This window comes from Anabrus simplex, chromosome 11 (assembly GCF_040414725.1).
Source record: "Anabrus simplex isolate iqAnaSimp1 chromosome 11, ASM4041472v1, whole genome shotgun sequence".
In the NCBI taxonomy this organism is placed as follows: Eukaryota; Metazoa; Arthropoda; class Insecta; order Orthoptera; family Tettigoniidae; genus Anabrus; species Anabrus simplex.
Window position 1 is genome coordinate 41,093,303 of NC_090275.1, and position 23,596 is coordinate 41,116,898.

Here is a 23,596-nt window from a genome sequence, read left to right on the forward strand (position 1 = left end):
AGAATAGTCTCCGTCTAGTACTTTCCATACACTCAGTATTTAACCATGACCATAGATAATGTTTAATGATTTATTACAAGCCGCGGTGTGGTTAAGGAGAAACCATGTTGAAGTTCGCAGTTATAATAATTACAGTGTGATCATATTAGCCTTGAAGGCTGTGAACTATTCCTGGAAAACAAAGAACTCACGTTCTCCGCTATCACGAGTTTTTGTCCCGGTATATATAAGTAAAAGTCGATTTTATGTTCTGTTTAGTGAGTAGCATCTCCCATCCGCAACCATGGTCTTCATCAAACTGTTGGTAAGTAGATTTTATTACAAAAATAATATTCCATCACACAGTTTTCTTAATAACCATTACCATGGTAGACAATGCAGCTCCATCGCTGAATGGTGAACGTCACCCTTTCGATCTTCAGGGTCCCGGATTTGATTCCCGGGTGATTCGAGGAAATTTAACTTTTTACGGTTAATTCCTTTCGGTCGAGAAATTCCTTCAGCTCACACCACAGTAACACGTGGACTTATCACTTCCTGCTACGAGGTGTCTAATTTACAATGGCTACGCTAGACTAGCAATAGCCACACTGTATTATTATTATTATTATTATTTTTTTTTTTTTTTTTTGCTAGTTGCTTTACGTCGCACCGACACGGATAGGTCTTATGGCGGCGAAGGGACAGAGAAGGGCTAGGAGTGGGAAGGAAGCGGCCGTGGCCTTAATGAAGGTACAGCCCCAGCATTTGCCTGGTGTGAAAATGGGAAACCACGAAAAACCATTTTCAGGGCTGCCGACAGTGGGGTTCGAACCTACTATCTCCCGAATACTGGATACTGGCCGCACTTAAGCGACTGCAGCTATCGAGCTCGGTATTATTATTATTATTATTGTTATTATTATTATTATTATTATGTCCGCCTCTGTAGTTTACTGGTTAGTGTGATGAACTGCTACCCTCGGAGGACGGGTTCGATTCCCGGCTCTACCACGAAATTTGAAAAGTGGCACGATGAGTGACACGGGGTCCACTCAGCCTCGGGAGGTCAACTGAGTAGAGGGGGGTTCGATTCCCATCCCAGCCATTCTCGAAGTGGTCTTACGCAGTTCCCACTTCTGCTCCAGGCAAACGCCGGGATGGTACCTAATTTAAAGCCACGACCGCTTCCTTCTCTCTTCCTTGCATATCCCTTCCAATCTTCCCATCCCCCCCCCCACACACAAGGCCCCTGTTCAGCATAGCAGGTGAAGCCGCCTGGGCGAGGTACTGGTCCTCTTCCCCAGCTCCATCCCCCCGACCCAAAAGTCTCACGTTCCAAGACACTGCCCTTGATGCGGTAGAGGTGGGATCCCTCGCTGAGTCCGAGGGAAAATACAACCCTGGAGGGTAAACGGATTACTAAAAAAAGAAAGATATTTATTATTACTATTATTATTATTAGTATTATTATTATTTAGACTTTCACGGCCCGTGTAACTATTCACAATGTATATTTTGGGATGAAATGAAATGTCGTATGGCTTTCAGTGCCGGGATATCCCAGAGAACGGGTTCGGCTCGCCAGGTGCAGGTCTTTATATTTGACTCCCGTAGGCGACCTGCGCGGCATGATGATGATGACATGATGATGAAGACAACACATACACCCAGCCCCCGTGCCATTGGAATTAACCAATTAAGGTTAAAATCCCCAATCCGGCCGGGAATCGAACCCGGGACCCTCTGAACCGAAGGCCAGTACGCTGACCGTTCAGCCAACGAGTCGGACATATTTTGGGATTATGCCGTGTAATGAACTATATAAACATTCAATGCCTTCCAAAAGGAACCGTGCCTTTCTTCATCATTACACGGCATAAGCCCAAATTATACATCATTTATTATTATTATTATTATTATTATTATTATTATTATTATTATTATTTTAATTACCGAGCTCGATAGCTGCAGTCGCTTAAGTGCGGCCAGTATCCAGTATTCGGGAGATAGTAGGTTCGAACCCCACTGTCGGGAGTCCTGAAAATGGTTTTCCGTAGTTTTGCCATTTTCACACCAGGCAAATGCTGGGGCTGTACCTTCATTAAGGCCACGGCCGCTTCCTTCCCACTCCTAGCCCTTCCCTGTCCCATCGTCGCCATAAGACCTATCTGTGTCGGTGCGACGTAAAGCAACTAGCCAAATATATATATATATATATATATATATATAATTTTAATTTACGTTTGTCAACCTTGACAGTATTTGTAGTCTTCTCCGCTTTCACCCTCTGCCAGTTTTTCATCCTTTCTCCTACTTCCTTCTCCTGCTCTTCTGTATATTATCTCTCTTTTCTCAAGTGTTTCCCCAGTCTCCTGGAAACCACGGAACTATATGACGAGTTATCTAAATTGATTTCTGACCATGATATAATCTTCCGGAACCATCTTCGTCAAGTCCAACCTCACTTCTCGAAACCATTTCAGTATGTCTTCCTCTTGCTGAAGAATTTAAAGATTCTCTTCGTTACTCTATTATTGCCCATCCTTAACAAGTATCCATAGCACTATAATATTCTCTTTCTAATCAGTTCAACGACTCCTTCTGTTCTTTGATACAATAGTTAGATTTTAGCCTCCTCTCCCCATTCTCTACATTTGAGCCCAGAATTGTTCTAATCATTTTTTCTTTTTCTTTTACAGATATCTTCAATTTAAAGATATGAACTTCATTAATGTTTCCGTATTGAACTGAGATCAACGATAAGATATCTATTAGGTTCAACCTTTTCAATACTAATTAGGTACGTGTTTATGTTACAAATACCTTTTATTCAACTTTGGGACCGGTTTCGACATATATAATGTCACCAAGAGCCATAAAATCACGAATATATAAGCAAAGACATAATCTGTAACTGACCATTCACACCATGTGTCATAACAGAAGAGTAACGGCTTAATAATTAAATCTGGCGCAGTGACACATTGGCTGATGATGACATTATATATGTCGAAACCGGTCCCCAAGTTGAATAAAAGGTATTTGTAACATAAACGCGTACCTAATTAGTATTGAAAAGGTTGAACCTAATAGATATCTTATCGTAGATATCTTCAAGCCCGCCTTTTCCAATCATGTCCAGTGTTTCTGCTCCGTACAGTTGCTCAGGTTTAACAACAGTGTCTAGATGCCTCAATTTAGCCTAATAAGATTGAAACCTTTTCGTTGTAGTTGTTCCTCGTCTGTCGAAATGTCATTTCCATTTTTCTCGCCCCCTCACGAATGGCATTCCTTTCCGACCCTTTCTCTTGTAATGTTTCACCCAAATACTTAAAAGACATAACTACTTGCTTGTCTCCTAAGTTCATCAACTGGGGGGCCTCTTTAATGTTGGTCATGAGCGCAGTCTCAAAAGAAATTTGAATCCCAGACTTATTATTATTATTATTATTATTATTATTATTATTATTATTATTATTATTATTATTATTATTATTATTATTATTCCTTGGCGGCCAAAATCGTTCAAGTATGAAATTTTCATACTCTGACAATTATGGTTAGTCGGTTCGAGTCGCCGTGGAAAAAGAAACACACCATCAGAATGTTGGCCAGCGCCAAAAACCTCCAAAACACATAACAGTGAATAAATTTCCTCCACACAGGATTGGCATCAGGAAGGGCAACCCCGGCCGTAAAACATATCGAATCCATATGTGCGACACATTTCCCACCCGCGATCTTACTACAACATGTGGTAAGTGATAGAGGAATAAAACAACATTTGTATTATAACTGAGATAGCAAATTCATAATTACTAGTTATATGTAATTTACACGCAGGTCTTTACGGCTTATGGGCGATCTGCATGTCTGTGAGGATGGAGCTCTGAGATGATTTCTAATGTTGAAGACATCACAAACACCCAGTCCTCAAATTAACCAATTAAGGCTAAAATCCCCAAACCGGCCGTGAATCATACCCGGAACTCCCTGAACTGAAGGACCAAACGCTGAGATTTCAGCCAAGGAGTCGCACTGTAATATGTTTTGTTATGAGATTTGTGAAATTATTCTTCTTTTTCTACCGCATTTCCCACACTTGTGGGGTCGTGGGTGCGTACTGTGTCGCACATGTGGATTTGGCCCTATTTTATGGCCGGATGCCCTTCCTGACTCCAACCCCATATGGAGGGTTGTAATCACTACTGCATATTTCTCTGGTGGTTGGTAGTGTAGTATAATGTAGTGTAGTGTGTTGTCTGAATATGAAAAGGAAAGTGTTGGGACAAACACAAATACCCAGTCCCCGGGCCAGAATATTAATCAAAGGCGATTAAAATCCGCGACCCGGCCGGAAATCGAACCCGGGACCTTCTGAACCGAAGGCCTCAACGCATTCAGCCAAGGAATCGGACTTTATAAACATAGTAACTAAGTTATGTACTCTCGTAATGAAATGAAATGGCGTATGGCTTTTAGTGCCGGGAGTGTCCGAGGACATGTTCGGCTCGCCAGGTGCAGGTCTTTCGATTTGACTCCTGTAGGCAACCTGCGCGCCATGATGAGGATGAATATCCCGTGGCTATTGCCAGCCTGGAGCAACCCTTGTAAAGTCGACCCTCCGCCGAGGGCGGATGACATCTGCCGTGTATGGCATAGGAAATGTAAAACATCCTTTGTTTATTTCTCAAGAGATTATAATCAATATTCATTTTATCACTAGGGAGTAACATTAAAATGATGCAATAATCACATAATTTATAATTCAGGAATAGGAATTCTGTTAGAATATTATTTAATCTCTTTATAGTTCTTCCTGGTGATACTGGCAATTTGTCTTCTACCAGAGACTGCTGCTGATGAACAACCGATCCTTCTTCAACGAAGTAAGTACCAGACATAATAGTGGTTTATATTAAACTAACAACTCACCTCCGCTTGGCTCAGGAGCATATTTTGTATTTACGATGATGGTTCATCAGATTTCCTTGTAGACTACAATAGTTCGCTTTAATGTACGTAGCTCAGAGCGACGTTTTCCCCAACGCCTTTCCGGTCGCCTCTCTGTCACCTCATTCATTTTTGTCCCCGTACGATACTTAAAACACCAATAACTCCCAAACCATTCAAGAAATTATATACTGTTATAGCTATTATTTCAATACGATTGTTGAGATGAATGAACTATTTTGATAAGGATTGCCTGATTAGTCTCAAAATGTTGTTATTCTTTTTCTTTTTCTTCTTTCTGGCCGTTTTCCAAATTACCCAGGGTCGGCCTTTCGTTTGGGGATTTTACCCAGTTTTAAGGGCGGATTTCTTTCGTGACGCCGACTTATGTGGAGGATTGTATTCACTATCGCCTGTTTCTGTGGTGACAGTCGCCAGCGGGCATAGGAGAGAGTACTTAGACGGTGGCACAGAAGATGACTGCCGGTACCGCAGTAGTAGTCGAAACGTCTGGCAGGAACGAGAGGAGTAGACCATGGCAGAATGGCCCGCAAACCTTTGATTATATTGACTCCGACCAAGAAAGCCTTCATACTTTGATGGCCTACGTTATGACAAGGCCTGGAAATGAGGCGCGAGACAACACTGCGAGCGATGCTTCAATCTCGTTCCGCATTTTGCTGCTAGGTTCGCTTCTTGGTGCCCTTAGTCGTATCCTTTGCATTACGTACCATGTGCATTGTGTTTCGGTGTTTGACGATAAAGAAGGTGTCTTAAAGAGCGAGAAAGTTGGAGTGTGTTTATAACTGACTAGCGAAGCGTGTCGTATTATATATACCTTAGTTAAGAGCACTGGACTGCTGTTTGACAGAGAATGAGACGGCTGCAAATGCTTTTTGGGAAGAAGGCGCAGTGAAAAAGCAAGTTTTTACTTATGTTTTTACATGTGCCATAAAAATCACACAATTTACGGCGACCATGGGATAGGAAAGAGCTAGGAGTGGGAAGGAAGTGACCGTGGTCTTAATGAAGGTACAGTTCCAGCATTTGCCTGGTGCGATAATGGGAAACCACGGAAAACCGTCTTCAGGGCTGTCGACAGTGGGGTTCGAACCCACTGTCTCCCGAATGCAAGCTGATAGTAGTAGTAGTAGGAGGAGGAGGAGGAGGAGGAGGAGAAGGAGGAGGAGGAGGATTTATTGAACCTTAGAGGCCTTCGCCTAAAACAGTGTTCAAATCCATAATAGCCTAAGCAAATATAGAATGTATAAACTCCCCTGCTTAATAACAATGACAGAATAATAATTCGATTAAACAAAACAATATATTATTTGGAAACAAATGGCCCACGGTCAACTCTCTTCCGGAGCGCTGTTAGCTCTGGGAATACATCTAATCTACAGTCATAAATAAAGAACGATTGCTAAAGATTGCACGAACCTGGCGATTACCAGATGTTCGGCGATTGCCAGGAAAATGAAATTGCGTATGGCTTTTAGTGCCGGGAGTGTCCGAAGACATGTTCGGCTCGCCAGGTGCAGGTCTTTCGAGTTGACTCCCGTAGGCGACCTGCGCGTCGTGATGAGGATGAAATGATGATGAAGACAACACATACACCCAGCCCCCGTGCCATGGGAATTAACCAATTAAGGTTAAAATCCCCGACCCGGCCGGGAATCGAACCCGGGACCCTCTGAACCGAAGGCCAGTACTCTGACCGTTCAACCAACGAGTCGGACGATTGCCAGGAATTGCGAGGCTACTCACGATACTATAACGATTTTGAACTAAAGGGAATAAAATAATAGCTCCTAGTAGTGCTAACTGCTGGGTGGAGACTGGTGCTAACCAGAACACTAAGAAATGTTACGCATCCTGCTTAGGTTACGTAACATGAAGAAGTAAATACGAACTAGGCGAACGGCTACTGTAAGTGACACCCATAGGTATCTTCCTTGCCTAAGCTGGCTAGTCTGGTATTACGATACCACTCCTAGCAAACTCTGACGACACTACACTTTCCTCTGAGTGCACTGACTTTTCTGCTGTCTCAGGACCTTCCTCATTACCATATAAATTCCTTTCCACTTGTGTGTTTACATACTCATTTCTTACTTCACCACCACATACTGATCTCATTTTTCTTTCACATAGTTTTTTCACGGCGCTTAGGAATGAATTCAGATTGCCCTTGATGTTCCATTCTTTGGAGATTCACGCAACAACTTACAGTTTATCACCATTTCTACACATCTCTTGTTGTTTATCACTTAGGAAATTTTTCCTTAACTTCCCTGTTTCTATACACTCTCTACTAGGTGTAAGTCATCCACCCTGTTCCCGCATATAAAATGCAAGCATGGCCACTTGCTCGGTTATTTGTAGAGTAATTTAAATGTAAATAGCAGAGTAATGACTTGTGTTTATTAAAAACTAGCTAAACCGAGCCACGCTTCGCTGTGGCCCAGTCTGATATGAAATGAATGCGTAAGTAAATAAATGTATTCTAGCGAACATGAGATCAATCGCACTTTCTAACATCGGAATTAAATTATTGTCATGTAATATTCTTTTGCAACGAATCAACAACAATACACCTTCTGGTTACGGTAGAGATTTGGCAGCATTCATTCAATTGGTCATTTTCATATCCGATGAAATAGATTTGGAGAAATTTATGATAATTGCTGGTAAAAGGAAGCAAAGACTAACGATCTGTGGTAAATATTGACCCTGAATTTTGAAAAAATGCTTTTCTATAACGTTAGCGTCGAATGAAGTCATCTGGAAAGAGGACTTGTAATTCCTTATGTCTTTGATGAAATCTTTGAATCATTAGTAATTCCTTTTAACAAACTTTTCAGTGGTTCTTTTGGCTGCTCAAGTTAAGGTAGCTTCACTTCTGCGTTCGCGCAGCACATTCCGGGGGTTTCTCCTTTAAATTTTATTGCTGTGCAGTGAGGACAAACTTTGTCCATTTTTTCCATTTGAACGAATTTACGTGTTGAATATACGGTTCGTATGAAGAAGCAGTTCGGCGATATGAAGCTCGTTCATTCAGAGATTGTAACTGCATACGTCTTCGCTGTTGATCCAATTGTTCTTGGCGTTGTTGGGACTATTGTGCTGCTCTTCTTCTTCTTCTTCTCAATTCAATTCATAAAACTCTTAGTATGTCTGGCGAAAACACAGACGACGATACACCACTTTTAGAGTTTTGCGAGCACAGGACACGGTTATTCATGTTTATTCACGTTTATAATAACAGGCAATGAGTTGCTTAGTTACATGGAAGTACATCTCGATCACGGCATGTTGGATTCCTATTTCCAAATAACAAGCAATGGGTTGTCTAATTACAAGAACTTCCTCGCAAGCAAGGTACCTCATAAAACATGGCGGCGTGTTCTCATCCTCTTATATACAGCAATTATTACCGGGCTATAATGGATATAGCGTAAGTCGTCGTCGCCTAGCGACAATCTCTTCATCAAGGTCGATCCAATCTTGGTGTGGCTTTGTAATTAAATTCCATAAAATTACTCATTACAAAAAAATACCAATCCGATTTCGTTCAAACCACTTCCTAAACAAGCTCGTATCCGAATGCAACGTTGTGTCAAAATTTCAAGACAATAACGACTACTTTTAGAGTTTTGCGATCACAAAAATACACAGGCTGAATTTTCATATACAAAGATGGGTATTGTAGTGTTCCGTATTGTAAATCTCACCAAGCTAAAGACAATGGACTTTCGTTTCATAAATTTCCATTGAACGATGACATTAGGAGAAAATTGTTTCTAGAATGAGGCGGAAAATCAGGGTTTTTGTGGACACCTAAACAGTCTTCTACAACTTGTAGCAAAGTGTTTAAAGGATTCTGATTACAGTATAATTACTATAAAGAGAACGCTCTTACCAAACACACTTCCAATGGTTTTTGAGGACTACCCCGAACATAAACAAGTGCAAGTAAATAGAAATGCGTGCAAAAAAGAGCATATGTGGTAAAAGACAAATGTATAAGCAATAAAAAGAAAATGTGCAGGTAATGTCAATATTACAAATGAGTGTCATGATGAACTAGGGAAAACAATGATTAACACATGTTAGTGTAGGAACACAATGCAAGCCAACTAACGGCAAGTCAACAAAAATAAAATGTGCATTAAGGAGGGCAGTAGGAAAAAATGCAGTATACAAAACTACAATAAAATCGCTAAATCGAAAGATTATTTTATAAAAACAAAGTTTTCGTTCACTGGAACGTCAGGAAAAACTCGATGTTGAAATAGTCTATCGAAGTTACTACTACTTCTAAAGCGTTTTCATTCCTCCCCTGGAGGGTGAGGCGGGCCTCTTAGACAGTGACGCCGTCTCTCAGGTCCGGAGATTTGTTACAGTGAAGGAGATGCTCGGAGAAGGTGAGAGGCCTATACTAGGAACTGTTCCGGCATTCACCTTAGTGCAGGAGAATGGAAAACAACGGAAAACCATTCTCAGGACAGCCGACGGTTGGGGCCAGCCGTGAGCCGTGAGTCCTGTCCTGTCTCCCGAATGCAGAGGCGTAGAGCCACGGTAGAGCCGTGGCCACCCCTCCTCTGCTCGGTTGGCCGGTCAGAGTGCAGAGCTGTTGGACCACAGACCAGCCGTGGCTAGAGCTCTGCACGGATGCAGATATACGTGAAGTTACTGTCTTGGCGGATTAAAACTGTATGGCAGTACGGATAATATTGCTGATAATTTCTGAATAATTTAGTTGTTTGTTTTTCACTCAGGTATACTGTTATTTTTGCTTCTGGTTAGGCGACCCTTGACATTGGTATGGGAGAATGGTGATAAATAAAGAGCCTTGAGTCCATAGAGCCGAAAATGTGACTTAAGGCTAACTGGCTCTTGTCCGCAATTAATGGAAGGATGGAACAAAGGTCAATACGTCGGTAGTTGTCGCAAGAGAAATCCCTCATGAACCTCTGAATGCAGTGGTTCTGGTGCCAGGGGTCACGCATGTCGTATTATGTTAACAGATCTATCCGTTTCAATACTTTGATTGTAATATACTGTAGTTAAATATTTACCATATCCGCGGATAACCATTCCCAGATACGGATAACCTTTCGTGGATGCGGATGTGGGTGCGGCTGAAGGAAGTGCGGATGAGGAGCGCATGCGAACTGACAACAAAGACGCTAAATCGCGATCCTAGCGGCGTGAAGCGGAAAGTGATGTGCGCAGGGTTCTACCGTGGCCACTTGTGGGCCGAGACCCAGCCTGCATCCAGCGATCTATCGAGGCTCAAGAGTGAAGCAGGTCGTGGAGACTTAAAAGCTAATTTCATACTTGAATAAATTCGAGCTTTCACCATAAATAAGGGTAAATACAATGAAACGGCAATCAAAATTGGTGTATTGCTCTCAAACAAATCAGCTTCCGCTTACCGCTTAATGAGAGATATGGGTATTTTAGAACTTCCATGCAGTGGCGGCTGATGCAGAAAATCTGTTGTGTGCTGTAACCCATCCCCCCTCTAAAAAATAAAAATTTAGAAACTAATGCGGTTTTCAAGAGGCTCTCCACTGAGTTTCCAATACTGGACAAACACGTAAACAACCCCAACACATATACACATTCTTCATTCAAAACTAATGTAAACACACAATAACACCTGCAATGACAAAATTCCATCAAGAGCGAGCCGTAGTGTCGTTCTCACGGAGCTGGAGAATAACCGGTAAGAAATGCTGAAGAAGACACAGGAAGCGGAACTCAGTGATGTGCGCGAATGACGCATGGAATCGCGAGAATCGGTTCCTACGACTCCGAGGCCATACACAATGTCGCATGCGAGGAATCGGTTCCGCGATGACGTCACCAGAGTGTCCTGGGCTCACTTACTAGAGTGAAGGACAATGTGGCAAATTAGAACGTGCAATATTCACTATTTCCTTTATATACAGTATAGTATGATATAACACCCATTTAAATATCTTATTGGTTGTTATGATTGAATTATGCCACATAATAACGAAATAACACTTTAACCTGGTAATCCGGAAATAACATTACACATTTCGACACTGGGTGTAGCAATCGACGTTGTTCAATCAATCACTACTGATCTGCATTTAGGGCAGTCGCCCAGGTGGCACACAGACATACCCTATCTGTAGTTTTCCTAGCCCTTTTTTAAATGATTGCAAAGAAATTGGAAATTTATTCAACATCCCCCTTGGTAAGTTATTCCAGTCCGTAATTACCCTTCCTTGTTATTCATGCTTATACTGTATTCTGCTTCTAATGTGGTTTTCAAATATCGCCAGTATAAACGTATAAAGTCTGTGGAATTAAGTCAAATTTGTAAGTACAACTTGTGTTGTAGCGTACCTGCCTTCCGATATATTTAATGTGCAATGAGCATTGCATACTAATACTAAATATTATTATGATAAACTGTTACAATTACTGTCGGCCCTGCGGTATAGGAGTAGCGAGCCTGCGTCTTACTCGGAGGCCTCGGATTCGATTCCTGGCCATGTTAGGGGTTTTTAGGCGGATCTGAGGATTGGTTCGAGGTCTACTTAGCCTACGTGATTACAATTGAGGAGCTATCTGACGCTGACATAGCGTCCTCGATCTAGAAAGCCAAGAATAACTGCCATGAGGATTCGTCGTGCTGACCACACGACACCTCGTAATCTGCAGGCCTTCCGGCTGAGCAGCGGCCGCTTGGTAGGCCATGGCCCTTCGGGGCTGATACGCCATGGGGTTTGGCTTAGTTAGAATTACTATTTTTGTTTTCATCATTTCTTAATACTAGCTAAGGTTGTCCCTTTAGTACAATGAATTGTATTTTGTTGAAATAGTAGTATTATATTAAGTCATAATCACCGTACAACTTTTGATTGATTGACAATCCATATAATTTGAATAGTTTGAAACAAAGAATCATATATTCCGACCAAATTACAGTTGCATTAAAATATATAACTCCAGGGCACTGTATTGAGAGCAGGCATCGCTTGTAGGGTGGCTGGTTATAAACCGAAACGAACTCGCACTCTAGAACACATTAGTGCTGCACGTGTTTACGTATTTGCATCATAGATGGTACTACTATTCCTGGGAATCGATTCCGGAATGGGGTACCCGATTCCCCAGGCATATGGCATCGACTCTTCGCGATTGCATTCGCAACCCATCACTAGTGGAACTACCAGTTTGTCTCTCCAAGGCTCGGCTCATTTCCAAACCTTGAGTAATAACGTAGGTCACGGTTTCAACATTGCAATCAGAAGGTAATGATGTCAATGAGTCTGGTATTTCCTTTAGCTACGACGCTTGTATCTTTCTCATGGTGAACCCCCTCCGCGTGAACTACGACTTCCTGAATTAAAAAATAATTATCTAACATCTCGCAGTATGTCATCATGCCTATACGGTTGCCACCTTTAGTACTTTCGTACTAGATCTAGTACTTCATGGACATTTTTAGTACGTTAGTTCTTTTTATGGAAATCTAGTACCTTTTATGGAGGTAGAGTAGAACCTCTTCTACTGCAGCAGAAGAACAAGAAAGAAATTGATAAGAAGTTTCAAAGTCAAGTAGGCCCTACCTATATTTTCATGTTGAATTCTCCTAAGAGATTTTTAAGAGGATTGATTTTGTGATCCTATTTGAAAAATCTGTCCATGTCGAACCCAGAAAGTTGCAAAAGAGATGGTAGTTTCATCAGTACAATCCCATTAGCTATATATTTCTCTAATGTAATTACAGGAAGTGTTTATGAAGTTAGGTAGGTACAAAATGGTGGTTAGCCATAGACCTATCCACAGAAATATAAAAGCTTTTCAGTCCGTCGAACACACAAGCTCAATATAAATATTACACTATAACATACCTGTAAAAACACACACTATTAAAGAATATTTATAGTGAACTTCTGTGTTCGACAGACTGAAAAGTTTTAAAGTTACATTTAACTGAGACGACAGTGGACAGTTCCTTCTTAACAAACAAGTCCACAGAATCGCTGAAAGAAAACTAAGAATTTATGAAATTTTGGAACTTTGCTTTTGAAATGTAAAATCCTGTAGGCGACTACATCTTTCCAAATTTGACGATTTTTTTTTTAAGGCAGTGTTCTGTTTACCCCATTTTACTGCTGCAACAAAAATTTTCTGCTGTTACTATAGCCTAAATAAGATCAAATTTAGAAACAAACTCGTATCCTGTATGTTGAATGGGCTCCTTTTAACAAAGGAGAAACTAAAACATTCATCTGCCGAAAATGCTCTCATTTCAAAACAGTTTATTGCTTTCGCAATGTTTTCCAAGGATTAAGAGAAGAGCAAAATGTGAATATATTCTAAAAGACAGCCTACTTTTGGGTATGTATGAAGACAAAATGCACTGTGTGTGTGGTGTGAATGTTGAACTGAAATGCGTGAGAATATTCATAGTGTTCATATTCTAAACACAAATAAACGACTATAAACTCGTACTCAGCTTGAAACTGGAAGTGTTACGATGGTGGTGATTGAAACTGCAACATTGCTGCTTCCCATAATAGATATCAATACACATTTCTCAGATAAATGTGTATTTTTAATAAATATACTTTGTTTTCTATACTGCCTTTATGAATAATCCTACTCCATTGTCAAAAAAAAAAAAAGATTTAGTACTTTTTCCCATAATCTAGTACCTTTTTAGGGGAAAATTTAGTACAAAACTTTTTTGCCCGGTGGCAACCCTGCCTGGGCACTTAGACTACAGCTCTGACACCTAGATAGATTGGAACATACTGTGGACAGATTTGATGTAAGTTTGAAGCTTTGAATCGTGTTACGACAAAAATCTAAAGGACAATGTTCTTGATAATCTTCCAGATAACAGCACGGTAGCTACTCATCGAAGCAGATTTCACGCCAAATGTTGCTTTCTTCGAGAATATCACAAGATCCACTATACAAGGATTTATTTTTAAAATGTTTAAAAGTAGAGGGTTACCGATTGACAGAGATAACCTGTTTATTTGTGACGAAATCATACAATTAAATACAGTTAAGTCCAGTAGAATATTCTTCAGAGGATCATAAAAAGTCCGCAGTTCTAGTCCTTTGGACAAGCAACTGAACAATGAGAATGTTCCTTCATGCAAGGTGGAAAAGGGAACATTTAGGACATGAAGGAGAAGTAAATTGCTTACAATATACACAATATTCATTACTATAATTATGTACGAATAAATACATCTTTTGTCAGATTATTTGAGTTTGTTTCTTTTCAAACGATTTAGTTTGCTTCTGCACTTGATCGCTCTATCACGACATCTTCGTCCGAAGTCCTGGTTCACCACTTCAAGTTTTTACTCTTTTCTAACCTTATTATTTGCAACCAAACAACGTTTACGTGTTGGTGGCGTAATGGCGCACGACACACTCACGTCTTCATCCTCATCACGACGCGCAGGTCGCCTACGGGAGTCAAATCAAAAGATCTGCAACTGGCGAGCCGAACTTGTCTTCGGACACTCTCGGCACTAAAAGCCATACGCCATTTCATTTCAGTTCCGAGGCAGAGCCGGGGTGGAAAGCTAATTTCACGAACCACTACACCACCGATACGTTATAGCTAAAGAAATTCAGGTTCTGGTAAAGCACGATACAGATGAAGGGGAAATGAAATGGCGTATGGCTTTTAGTGCCGCGAGTGTCCGAGATCAAGTTCGGCTTGCCAGGTTCAGGTGTTTTGAATTGACACCTGTAGGTGACCTGCGCGTCGTGTTGAGGGTGAAATGATGATGAAAACGACGCATACACCCAGTTACCATGCCAGGAGAATTAACCAATTATGGTTTTAATTATCGAACCCGGGTCCCCTGTAACCATGTCATGGAGCTGGACAGAGGAAGGAGAGAGAAAATGTGACGACCAGACCGCGTCAACTTCGAACGCAATAGCGCTTCGCACCCTTTCCAATCATTAACGGGCTCGTCCGTCGTTGGTGTGGGCCGAACCGAACTTCACACCCGGCACGCCAGTTGGACGATCGTGACACCAAATGGTCAAGGTTAACAAGATACCTTGGTGGAATGACGTGAAGGCACGCACGGTCCGTAAGAAACGCGAGAAAGTCATGAACTCATGACGTGCACTTACTAATGTCTTAGAATTTTATTTCCATTAATGGCTGTACCTTGAAAAATAGTATAACCAGCAGAGCTTCCCAGTAATAACGCTGCTCCTCCTTTAGCGGTTAGGATTTTCCGGGTTCTGTAGCACGAAATGATACTGGAATAGACTTGCATGTTCTGAGAGCGGTGACAAGACAAGCCTTTAATTGCAAGGTAAACAAAGTAATCCGATTTGACACGAACAACCCAGGTCATTTGTCATGATACGTTGGTGGGTCAATGGCAGTGTCCGACTTTTCACTGATGTGATAGTACATATATCACACCCCCGAATTATATGTAGAAGGTAGAGATATTATTGTCAGTATTTGATTTATTATTATTATTATTATTATTATTATTATTATTATTATTAGTATTTCATTTGTATATTTTGACATTTATATTGGTAAGCTGGAAGATATCCACATATGTAGGTATGAGTAATTTGTTTTGCACCAGTGGGAAAACATTGCTGTAATAACTCTGGTAATTTGAATGAGTCATCTGGCTACCCCAGTGTCTGTTGTGATGTACTTGTGTCAGGAAATTCCATTTGTCATGTATATATCCCAGCCTGATGAGATAAGCTTGTTGTTGTACCAGGAAAGTTTGGTGATTCATGAAAACTCCCCAGAGTTTGTTATTGTCTTGGGAGGAAGAAGTAGTTCAGAGCAAGGTCTTCAGAAGAGGTTCACTCATGATTGGCTGGCAAGCACCAATCCAGACGGATCATCTGAGAGGAGGGGGATGTTGATGTCTATAAAGGTTGATGATACGGCGGCAACCAGGAGATTGTATGGAGGATTGTATAGGAGATTGTATGAGAAACATTGTAAGGGTGATTGTGAAGGTGATTGTATAGGAACGAGAAGGAAGATAACTACAACTACAACTGACGGACTGTACGGGAAGGAAGTGGTGCTGAGACACGGTACTGGATTGACATGGCTGCAATGGACTGGACTTCAAACGTTCGTGGAGCGTAGTCGTGTTATGTTTGTGGAAAGTGGCTGATTGTGGAGAGTGCTTGCGCATTAAGTATTGTAGCACTTGTGGCGGCCTAGCTTTATATGTTGGTGAAAGCTATCTCAGACTTTCCATAAATTTATATGTTGAGGATCGACAGACGTGTGTATATATCTTTACAACAAGTGTTAAAATATGTGAACACAGTAGTACAAGGTACAGTATCTGTGTGATGTGATAACTGCCGATTATGAGAATCGGTAAGTCGAATTGATATAGAGACAGTGAAGGGTATTTATCTTCATACATGTACATTGTTCATCGGACTATCTACAAATGGTAACTTAGTTCTCGCTTTCGTTTTCCCACGATTTTCATTATTATTGTTGTTGTTGTAAATATGGAGTCTTCCAGCAATATTTTATGTGTGTATTATATGTATAATGTTGTATGTTGATGAGGTGCTCATGCACGGAATTTGTTCAGAATATAGTTAGCTATTTTAGAATCAGTGTTATTGATGAACCTAGGTGCAGTTCCTACCTAATTAGTCGTTTTCAGGAGGTTAGGTAAGGCCTGCAGCAGATGTACCAGTACGCAGCATTATGTACACGCCCTGGGATATAAAGTCTATCATGCTCTTATCTAAATTCGAGGGATCCATTCTGGTGAACTCTGGCGCCCATACTACGGACATTTCGGTTAATTATGCTTATTAATTTTATTAAGTTTTTGAGTAATTTTATTTATATATTTTTATTCATGATTTTATTTATTATTATCATCAATAATAGTTACAATTGGCTTCCCAACGTGTGGCTGAATGATTGGTACATCTGTTAGGCTTATAAGCGTAGGTGCACTTGTCAGGTGTGGTTGGAATTCTGCAAACTATGTCAGTGAAGTGTTTTATATGTTTCATGTGTATTTTGGAGTATGAAGAAATGTTGTAGCGAGTCCAGTATTATAAAGTTGAGAAGTAGAGAGGTTTTGAAAGTTGCTGGTACTAAGAATCAGGATAAGAGAAGTCAAAAGAATTCCACCACATTGAGTTTATCTAATTTAAGTGAGAGTAGCAAAATGGCTGATAGTAGGAAAGATCAATTTGCAACGATCGGTGAGGAATCCAGTAACCCGTCTCAAACTCAGAATGTAGGGGTTGTTAAGGAAACGGTTCAAGGGGAGGTTTTAACTTTTAGTATGATTAAATCGCTATTTAATGAAATGTCCAGTAAAATCGATAATAATAATGTTGAACTGTCCAGTAAAATCGATAATAATAATGTTGAATTGTCCAGTAAAATCGATAATAATAATGTTGAATTGTCCAGTAAAATCGATAATAATAATGTTGAATTGTCCAATAAGATTGATAGTCAGAGTAAAGAGTTGAAGAGTGAACTGAGTTTTTTAAGCAATGAAATATACAGTATTAATAGTGAATTAAATTCAGTTAGTACGGAATTGTCCAGTAAGATTGAGAATCAAAGTAAGGAGTTAAATTTAGTGAGTGTTGAATTGTCTAGTAAAATTGATAGTTTAAATAGTGCTGTGAATGGTAGAATAGATGAATTGAACCAGAAGTTCGACCATCAAAGCAGGGAAATTCAGGAAGTCAATAATAAGGTTGAATCTCAACGCTTGGAATTGACTGAGAAAATCGAATGCCGATTTAATGTAGTTAGGAAAGAATTTGTTGAAAGCAGCAAGGAATGTGATAAGAGAATAAAAATAGTGGAAGATAAAGTAGAAGAAATAGATAGAATTAAATCCAATCAGAACGTTTTAGCGAAGCGTATAGATGAGAAGAATGAGAAATTGGAGAAAGACCTTAAGTCGGTAAAAGATGACCTCAAGTCAGTAGAAGGAAATGCCAGAATGGTAGTGGAAGAAGGAATTAAATCATGTCATGTGAAATTAAGGCAGGAGATCAGTCAAATCCAATTAGGTAGCAGCATATGTAATAAGTACGTATCTTGTACGAAGGACTCTGAATTACCCAAGTTTAATGGTCGGCAGTTTAATCCGATGGAATTCTTGAAAACGGTGGAGAAACGGTTTTCCAAGAATCTTGACGATGGTTTGATCGAGTGGAGTATGGTTGATGAGATGTTGGATATTGCATTTGTTGGAGAAGCGAGATCTTGGTTTCAAGTTTACAGACAGGGTATTTCGAGTTTGGAGGAATTTAGGGAGAAATTTAGTTCTAAATTTTGGAGTGAAGCTATTCAGGGAAGGGAAAGAGATCGCGTGCTATTTGGCAAGTATAAACCTCAGGAAGGTGTATCTATGACGGAGTATTTCTTGGCGCATGTTCTGATCAGCCAGAATATTGAAGGTCTAGCATCGGAGAGAGATACAGTCCGCCAGATGTTGAGGCATTTTCCTGAGAAGGTCGGATTAGCTGCATGTATGCAGAATATTGTTACGATCAAGGAATTAGAGCAGCTGTTAGAGAGGTTTGATGCTTTGGAAGGGCAGGGGAGGAATAGGCAAAGTGAAGGTAGGAATTACGGGGATAATGGGAGACAAGGTAATCAGCTAGGGGGAGATAGGAATAATCAGAATTTCAGTCATTCTAGGCAAGGGAATCAGGGTGGTAATTCCGGAAGGGGAAACAGACAGTCTAACCAAGGAGGTAATCACCAGGAATATTATGGCAGAAGACCTAATCAAGGGGAATCAGAAAGTAGGGGGCGTACGGATCAAAGACCTCCAGATCAAGTGCCGAGACATGATAATGAACAGTCCACGTCAAGTAATTTAAACCGGAATCGGACTTCTTAGTTGGGTCAGATAGGCAGTCCGATACCGAAATTCCTATTCACGCGATGAAACAGGTAAGTTACGAGGTAGACGTGAAAGAGGAATTATTGTATGACCATGTGTTTTGTGTTCAGGGAGATTTTGAGAATAGGGGGCGTGATGAAAGTAAGAAAGATGTGTCGGATGTCTTACTTTGTACTAGTGGTGATGGTAATAGCGGTGTTGCGATCGATAATCTTGTGGAAGTTTCTGAAATTGAAAGTGAAGTTTTTTGTGAAGTTGATGAAGGTTGTTTAGTAAGTGAAGAGTGTTCACGGAGTATACATCATGAGGATGTTTTTGTTGATTTAAGTGTACGTGAGGAGAGTAAAGTTAGGTCCATTATGTGTGAAAATGGTGACTTTGAGATTAATGAAACTTCAGGTAAGAGAGTCGAGAGTAGCAGTGTTGTTGGCATGAAAGTGGTGCAAGTGGGAGCTGATATGAAATGTGGTGAAGATGGTTTAATTGTTGGGTCATTAAGTAGTAATGACAGCAATTTCAAAGTGTATTATGGTAAGAATTTCTGTAATGGAGTGAACGTGAGTGAGAATGGAAGTGTGCGTGAGATGAAAGAAAGTCTTTTCAAGCGAGTGCGTAATGTTTCATTTAAGACTGAGAGTTGTGTGAATGATTTGAATGACGTGCTGAGTGATAGCGATGTGGAATGTGTGAAAAAGTATGTGATCTGTTTGCTTGCATTAATTATGGTTTTGTGGAAGAGTAAACATAGTAAGATTCCCGAATATTTCAGAAAGAGGGATTTCTTGGTTATGAATGTTCCGAATGAAAGCTTGTATGATTCTTGTGTGACTGGATGGTATGAATGTTTGTGTGTGAGATAGATTGTATTCTAGACGTAGTTAGTTTTTATTACGGTACGCATTCCTCGCTTATCGATGTCGATATTACGTTTATATGTATTTTTTCAATTATATCAGGGTCCGTATACTGTGGACAGTAGAATAGGCAAGTGTGCTTATAGGCTCCTAACCGCTGAAAATAAGGTTCTTGGGACATTTAATATCTATAGCCTTCGCAGATATAAGAGATAGGATCTGCACCTTGGATGTATATATTATCAATTGTGAGTTATGTGTACAGTAGTAAGAAGGGATTGTGTTCAATGGTATGTGAAACAATCAGAGTTGTGTGTATATAGCCATATTATTATTATTATTATTGTTTGGACAAATTGTATTTCGTGTGTGCGAATACAATGCAGTAGACGCAATGTATATATCATTATTACAGTAAATTATGTGTTCAGTTATGTCATTATAAGGTTATGTATGAAGTTCTGTTTTATGGTGAATCATAATATATGATATCATCGATTCACCAAGGGGGCGTTATGTGATAGTACATATATCACACCCCCGAATTATATGTAGAAGGTAGAGATATTATTGTCAGTATTTGATTTATTATTATTATTATTATTATTATTATTATTATTATTATTATTAGTATTTCATTTGTATATTTTGACATTTATATTGGTAAGCTGGAAGATATCCACATATGTAGGTATGAGTAATTTGTTTTGCACCAGTGGGAAAACATTGCTGTAATAACTCTGGTAATTTGAATGAGTCATCTGGCTACCCCAGTGTCTGTTGTGATGTACTTGTGTCAGGAAATTCCATTTGTCATGTATATATCCCAGCCTGATGAGATAAGCTTGTTGTTGTACCAGGAAAGTTTGGTGATTCATGAAAACTCCCCAGAGTTTGTTATTGTCTTGGGAGGAAGAAGTAGTTCAGAGCAAGGTCTTCAGAAGAGGTTCACTCATGATTGGCTGGCAAGCACCAATCCAGACGGATCATCTGAGAGGAGGGGGATGTTGATGTCTATAAAGGTTGATGATACGGCGGCAACCAGGAGATTGTATGGAGGATTGTATAGGAGATTGTATGAGAAACATTGTAAGGGTGATTGTGAAGGTGATTGTATAGGAACGAGAAGGAAGATAACTACAACTACAACTGACGGACTGTACGGGAAGGAAGTGGTGCTGAGACACGGTACTGGATTGACATGGCTGCAATGGACTGGACTTCAAACGTTCGTGGAGCGTAGTCGTGTTATGTTTGTGGAAAGTGGCTGATTGTGGAGAGTGCTTGCGCATTAAGTATTGTAGCACTTGTGGCGGCCTAGCTTTATATGTTGGTGAAAGCTATCTCAGACTTTCCATAAATTTATATGTTGAGGATCGACAGACGTGTGTATATATCTTTACAACAAGTGTTAAAATATGTGAACACAGTAGTACAAGGTACAGTATCTGTGTGATGTGATAACTGCCGATTATGAGAATCGGTAAGTCGAATTGATATAGAGACAGTGAAGGGTATTTATCTTCATACATGTACATTGTTCATCGGACTATCTACAAATGGTAACTTAGTTCTCGCTTTCGTTTTCCCACGATTTTCATTATTATTGTTGTTGTTGTAAATATGGAGTCTTCCAGCAATATTTTATGTGTGTATTATATGTATAATGTTGTATGTTGATGAGGTGCTCATGCACGGAATTTGTTCAGAATATAGTTAGCTATTTTAGAATCAGTGTTATTGATGAACCTAGGTGCAGTTCCTACCTAATTAGTCGTTTTCAGGAGGTTAGGTAAGGCCTGCAGCAGATGTACCAGTACGCAGCATTATGTACACGCCCTGGGATATAAAGTCTATCATGCTCTTATCTAAATTCGAGGGATCCATTCTGGTGAACTCTGGCGCCCATACTACGGACATTTCGGTTAATTATGCTTATTAATTTTATTAAGTTTTTGAGTAATTTTATTTATATATTTTTATTCATGATTTTATTTATTATTATCATCAATAATAGTTACACTGATATGCGATTAGTCTGATGACCGCTATGTGATTATTATTATTATTATTATTATTATTATTATTATTATTATTATTATTATTATTGTACTGAGGTTATCGTGAAACTGAGAGGTCAAAGAAGCGTGAGGGTTTAATGGGCGGACAACAAGACATAGAAGGATACCCAAAACATTGGGAAAATAATGATATATTTTAAATTTATTCCATTTTCAATCTTTTCCACATAATAAATACATGGAAATATTAAAACCAATTTAATAGACAGAGAAATTTGAAGCCAAGGCCTCAGGTATCAAAATTACGTTAATGAAGCACCAGGGTCGATACGTTTTACAAGATTATGGGATTCAGAACATATTCTCCTAGAGAGCAGAACTTTCTAAATGTCTACAACATTACATAGTTCAAGTTTTAGGCCACCCAATATATTACAAACTTTATATTCTAAGAACTATACACTTAAGAAGCCGTATCTTACAATGCATTACCAAAAAAACGAGTCTAAACCCAGCTGTCCATTCGACAGGTTTAACCTACACTTACATCGACTATTTTTTTTTCTTTTTCTATTTGGTTTACGTCGCGCCGACACAGATAGGTCTTATGGCGACGATGGGACAGGAAAGACGTAAGAATGGGAAGGAAGCGGCCGTGGCCTTAATTAAGGTACAGCCCCAGCATTTACCTGGTGTGAAAATGGGAAACCACGGAAAACCATCTTCAGGGCTGCCGACAGTGGGATTCGAACCCACTATCTCCCGGATGCGAGCTCACAGCTGCGCGCTCCTAACCACTATTAAGTCTGCGCGTAACATAGGCTATACTCATTACTAACGGGAGAAGATAATAACCAAAAGGGACTAGGAGATCGCAAACGGAGCAGAAAGCTCCACAAAATTTAGAAAAGGATCAAGACCAAGATAAAGTTTACAATTGGCAAAAACAAGGGGTCAGGGAATCCAAAAGCCGGAACTCCAGAAAAATATTGTGTTACCTACTTCGGCATACGGCCCGGAGGTGAAGAAGCTAGTCCATACTAAAAGTGACTGAGGAAGGGGAAACATTTAAATTTTAGAAGAATCAAAAATTTAGTCGTCAAAATTTAAATTGAGAGAAGGCATAACGAGGGCACCACACTCGGGTTTCCTTATATAACTTTATGTTTTAACACTGTGTATTATTTCTGTGTTCCCCGCAGTCAGAAGACAAATCAGTTGGTTCTCCTCTTCTGGTGGCGGTTCTGTCGCAGGAGGCTATGGACCGAGAGGACCTTACAGCGTCAGCAGCGGTACCAGGAGAAGCTATAGCGGGTATGGACTTGGCGGAGGAAGTTACACCAGCACGAGTGGTATGAGTGGTTACGGTAGATCCACTTCCTGCAGTAATACAGATGGTTTTGGTTACTGTAGATATCTATGAAGTCAATAAAGATCACATTAAACACACACTTGGTCTTCAATGAAGTTCATTTCTTGGACATAAACCTGTCAAACCTATCTCCAAACTCAGATTTGATTTTGTCATTAAATATACTGAAGGAACTGATTTATTTATTTGACCCACTTCCACTAGAGATGTGCTCAAGACGGTAAGTACTAATGAAATAAATACACTTACATTAACAATAATAATATTGCTTTGCATCTCAACGCCGGGGTGCCAGAATGTTTTTTTCGCTAGTTGCTTTACGTCGCACCGACACAGATAGGTCTTATGGCGACGATGGGACAAGAAAGGGCTAGGAGTGGGAAGGAAGCGGCCGTGGCCTTAATTAAGGTACAGCCCCAGAATTTGCCTGGTATGGAAAATGGGAAACCAAGGAAAACCATCTTCAGGGCTGCCGAC

At 40.1% G+C, this 23,596-nt stretch overlaps 1 protein-coding gene across 1 annotated transcript; it reads left to right on the forward strand.

The window, feature by feature from the left end:
• The first annotated feature begins 233 nt into the window (after positions 1-233).
• LOC136883351 (keratin, type I cytoskeletal 10) lies at positions 234-23,198 on the forward strand. The gene is made up of 3 exons (XM_067155599.2): positions 234-304; positions 4,796-4,871; positions 22,950-23,198. The coding sequence occupies exons 1-3, from the start codon at positions 284-286 to the stop codon at positions 23,168-23,170; spliced, it is 318 nt and encodes a 105-aa protein (XP_067011700.2). The 5' UTR covers positions 234-283; the 3' UTR covers positions 23,171-23,198.
• Positions 23,199-23,596: the final 398 nt, after the last annotated feature.

What these genes read in the sequence shown, in the direction of transcription:
- LOC136883351 (XM_067155599.2), top strand. Translation starts at nt 284, where the DNA reads ATGGTCTTCATCAAACTGTTG. An exon ending in TGGTCTTCATCAAACTGTTG is followed by an intron (nt 305 to 4,795) that starts GTAAGTAGATTT and finishes ATCTCTTTATAG; the next exon opens with TTCTTCCTGGTGATACTGGC. An exon ending in ACCGATCCTTCTTCAACGAA is followed by an intron (nt 4,872 to 22,949) that starts GTAAGTACCAGA and finishes TGTTCCCCGCAG; the next exon opens with TCAGAAGACAAATCAGTTGG.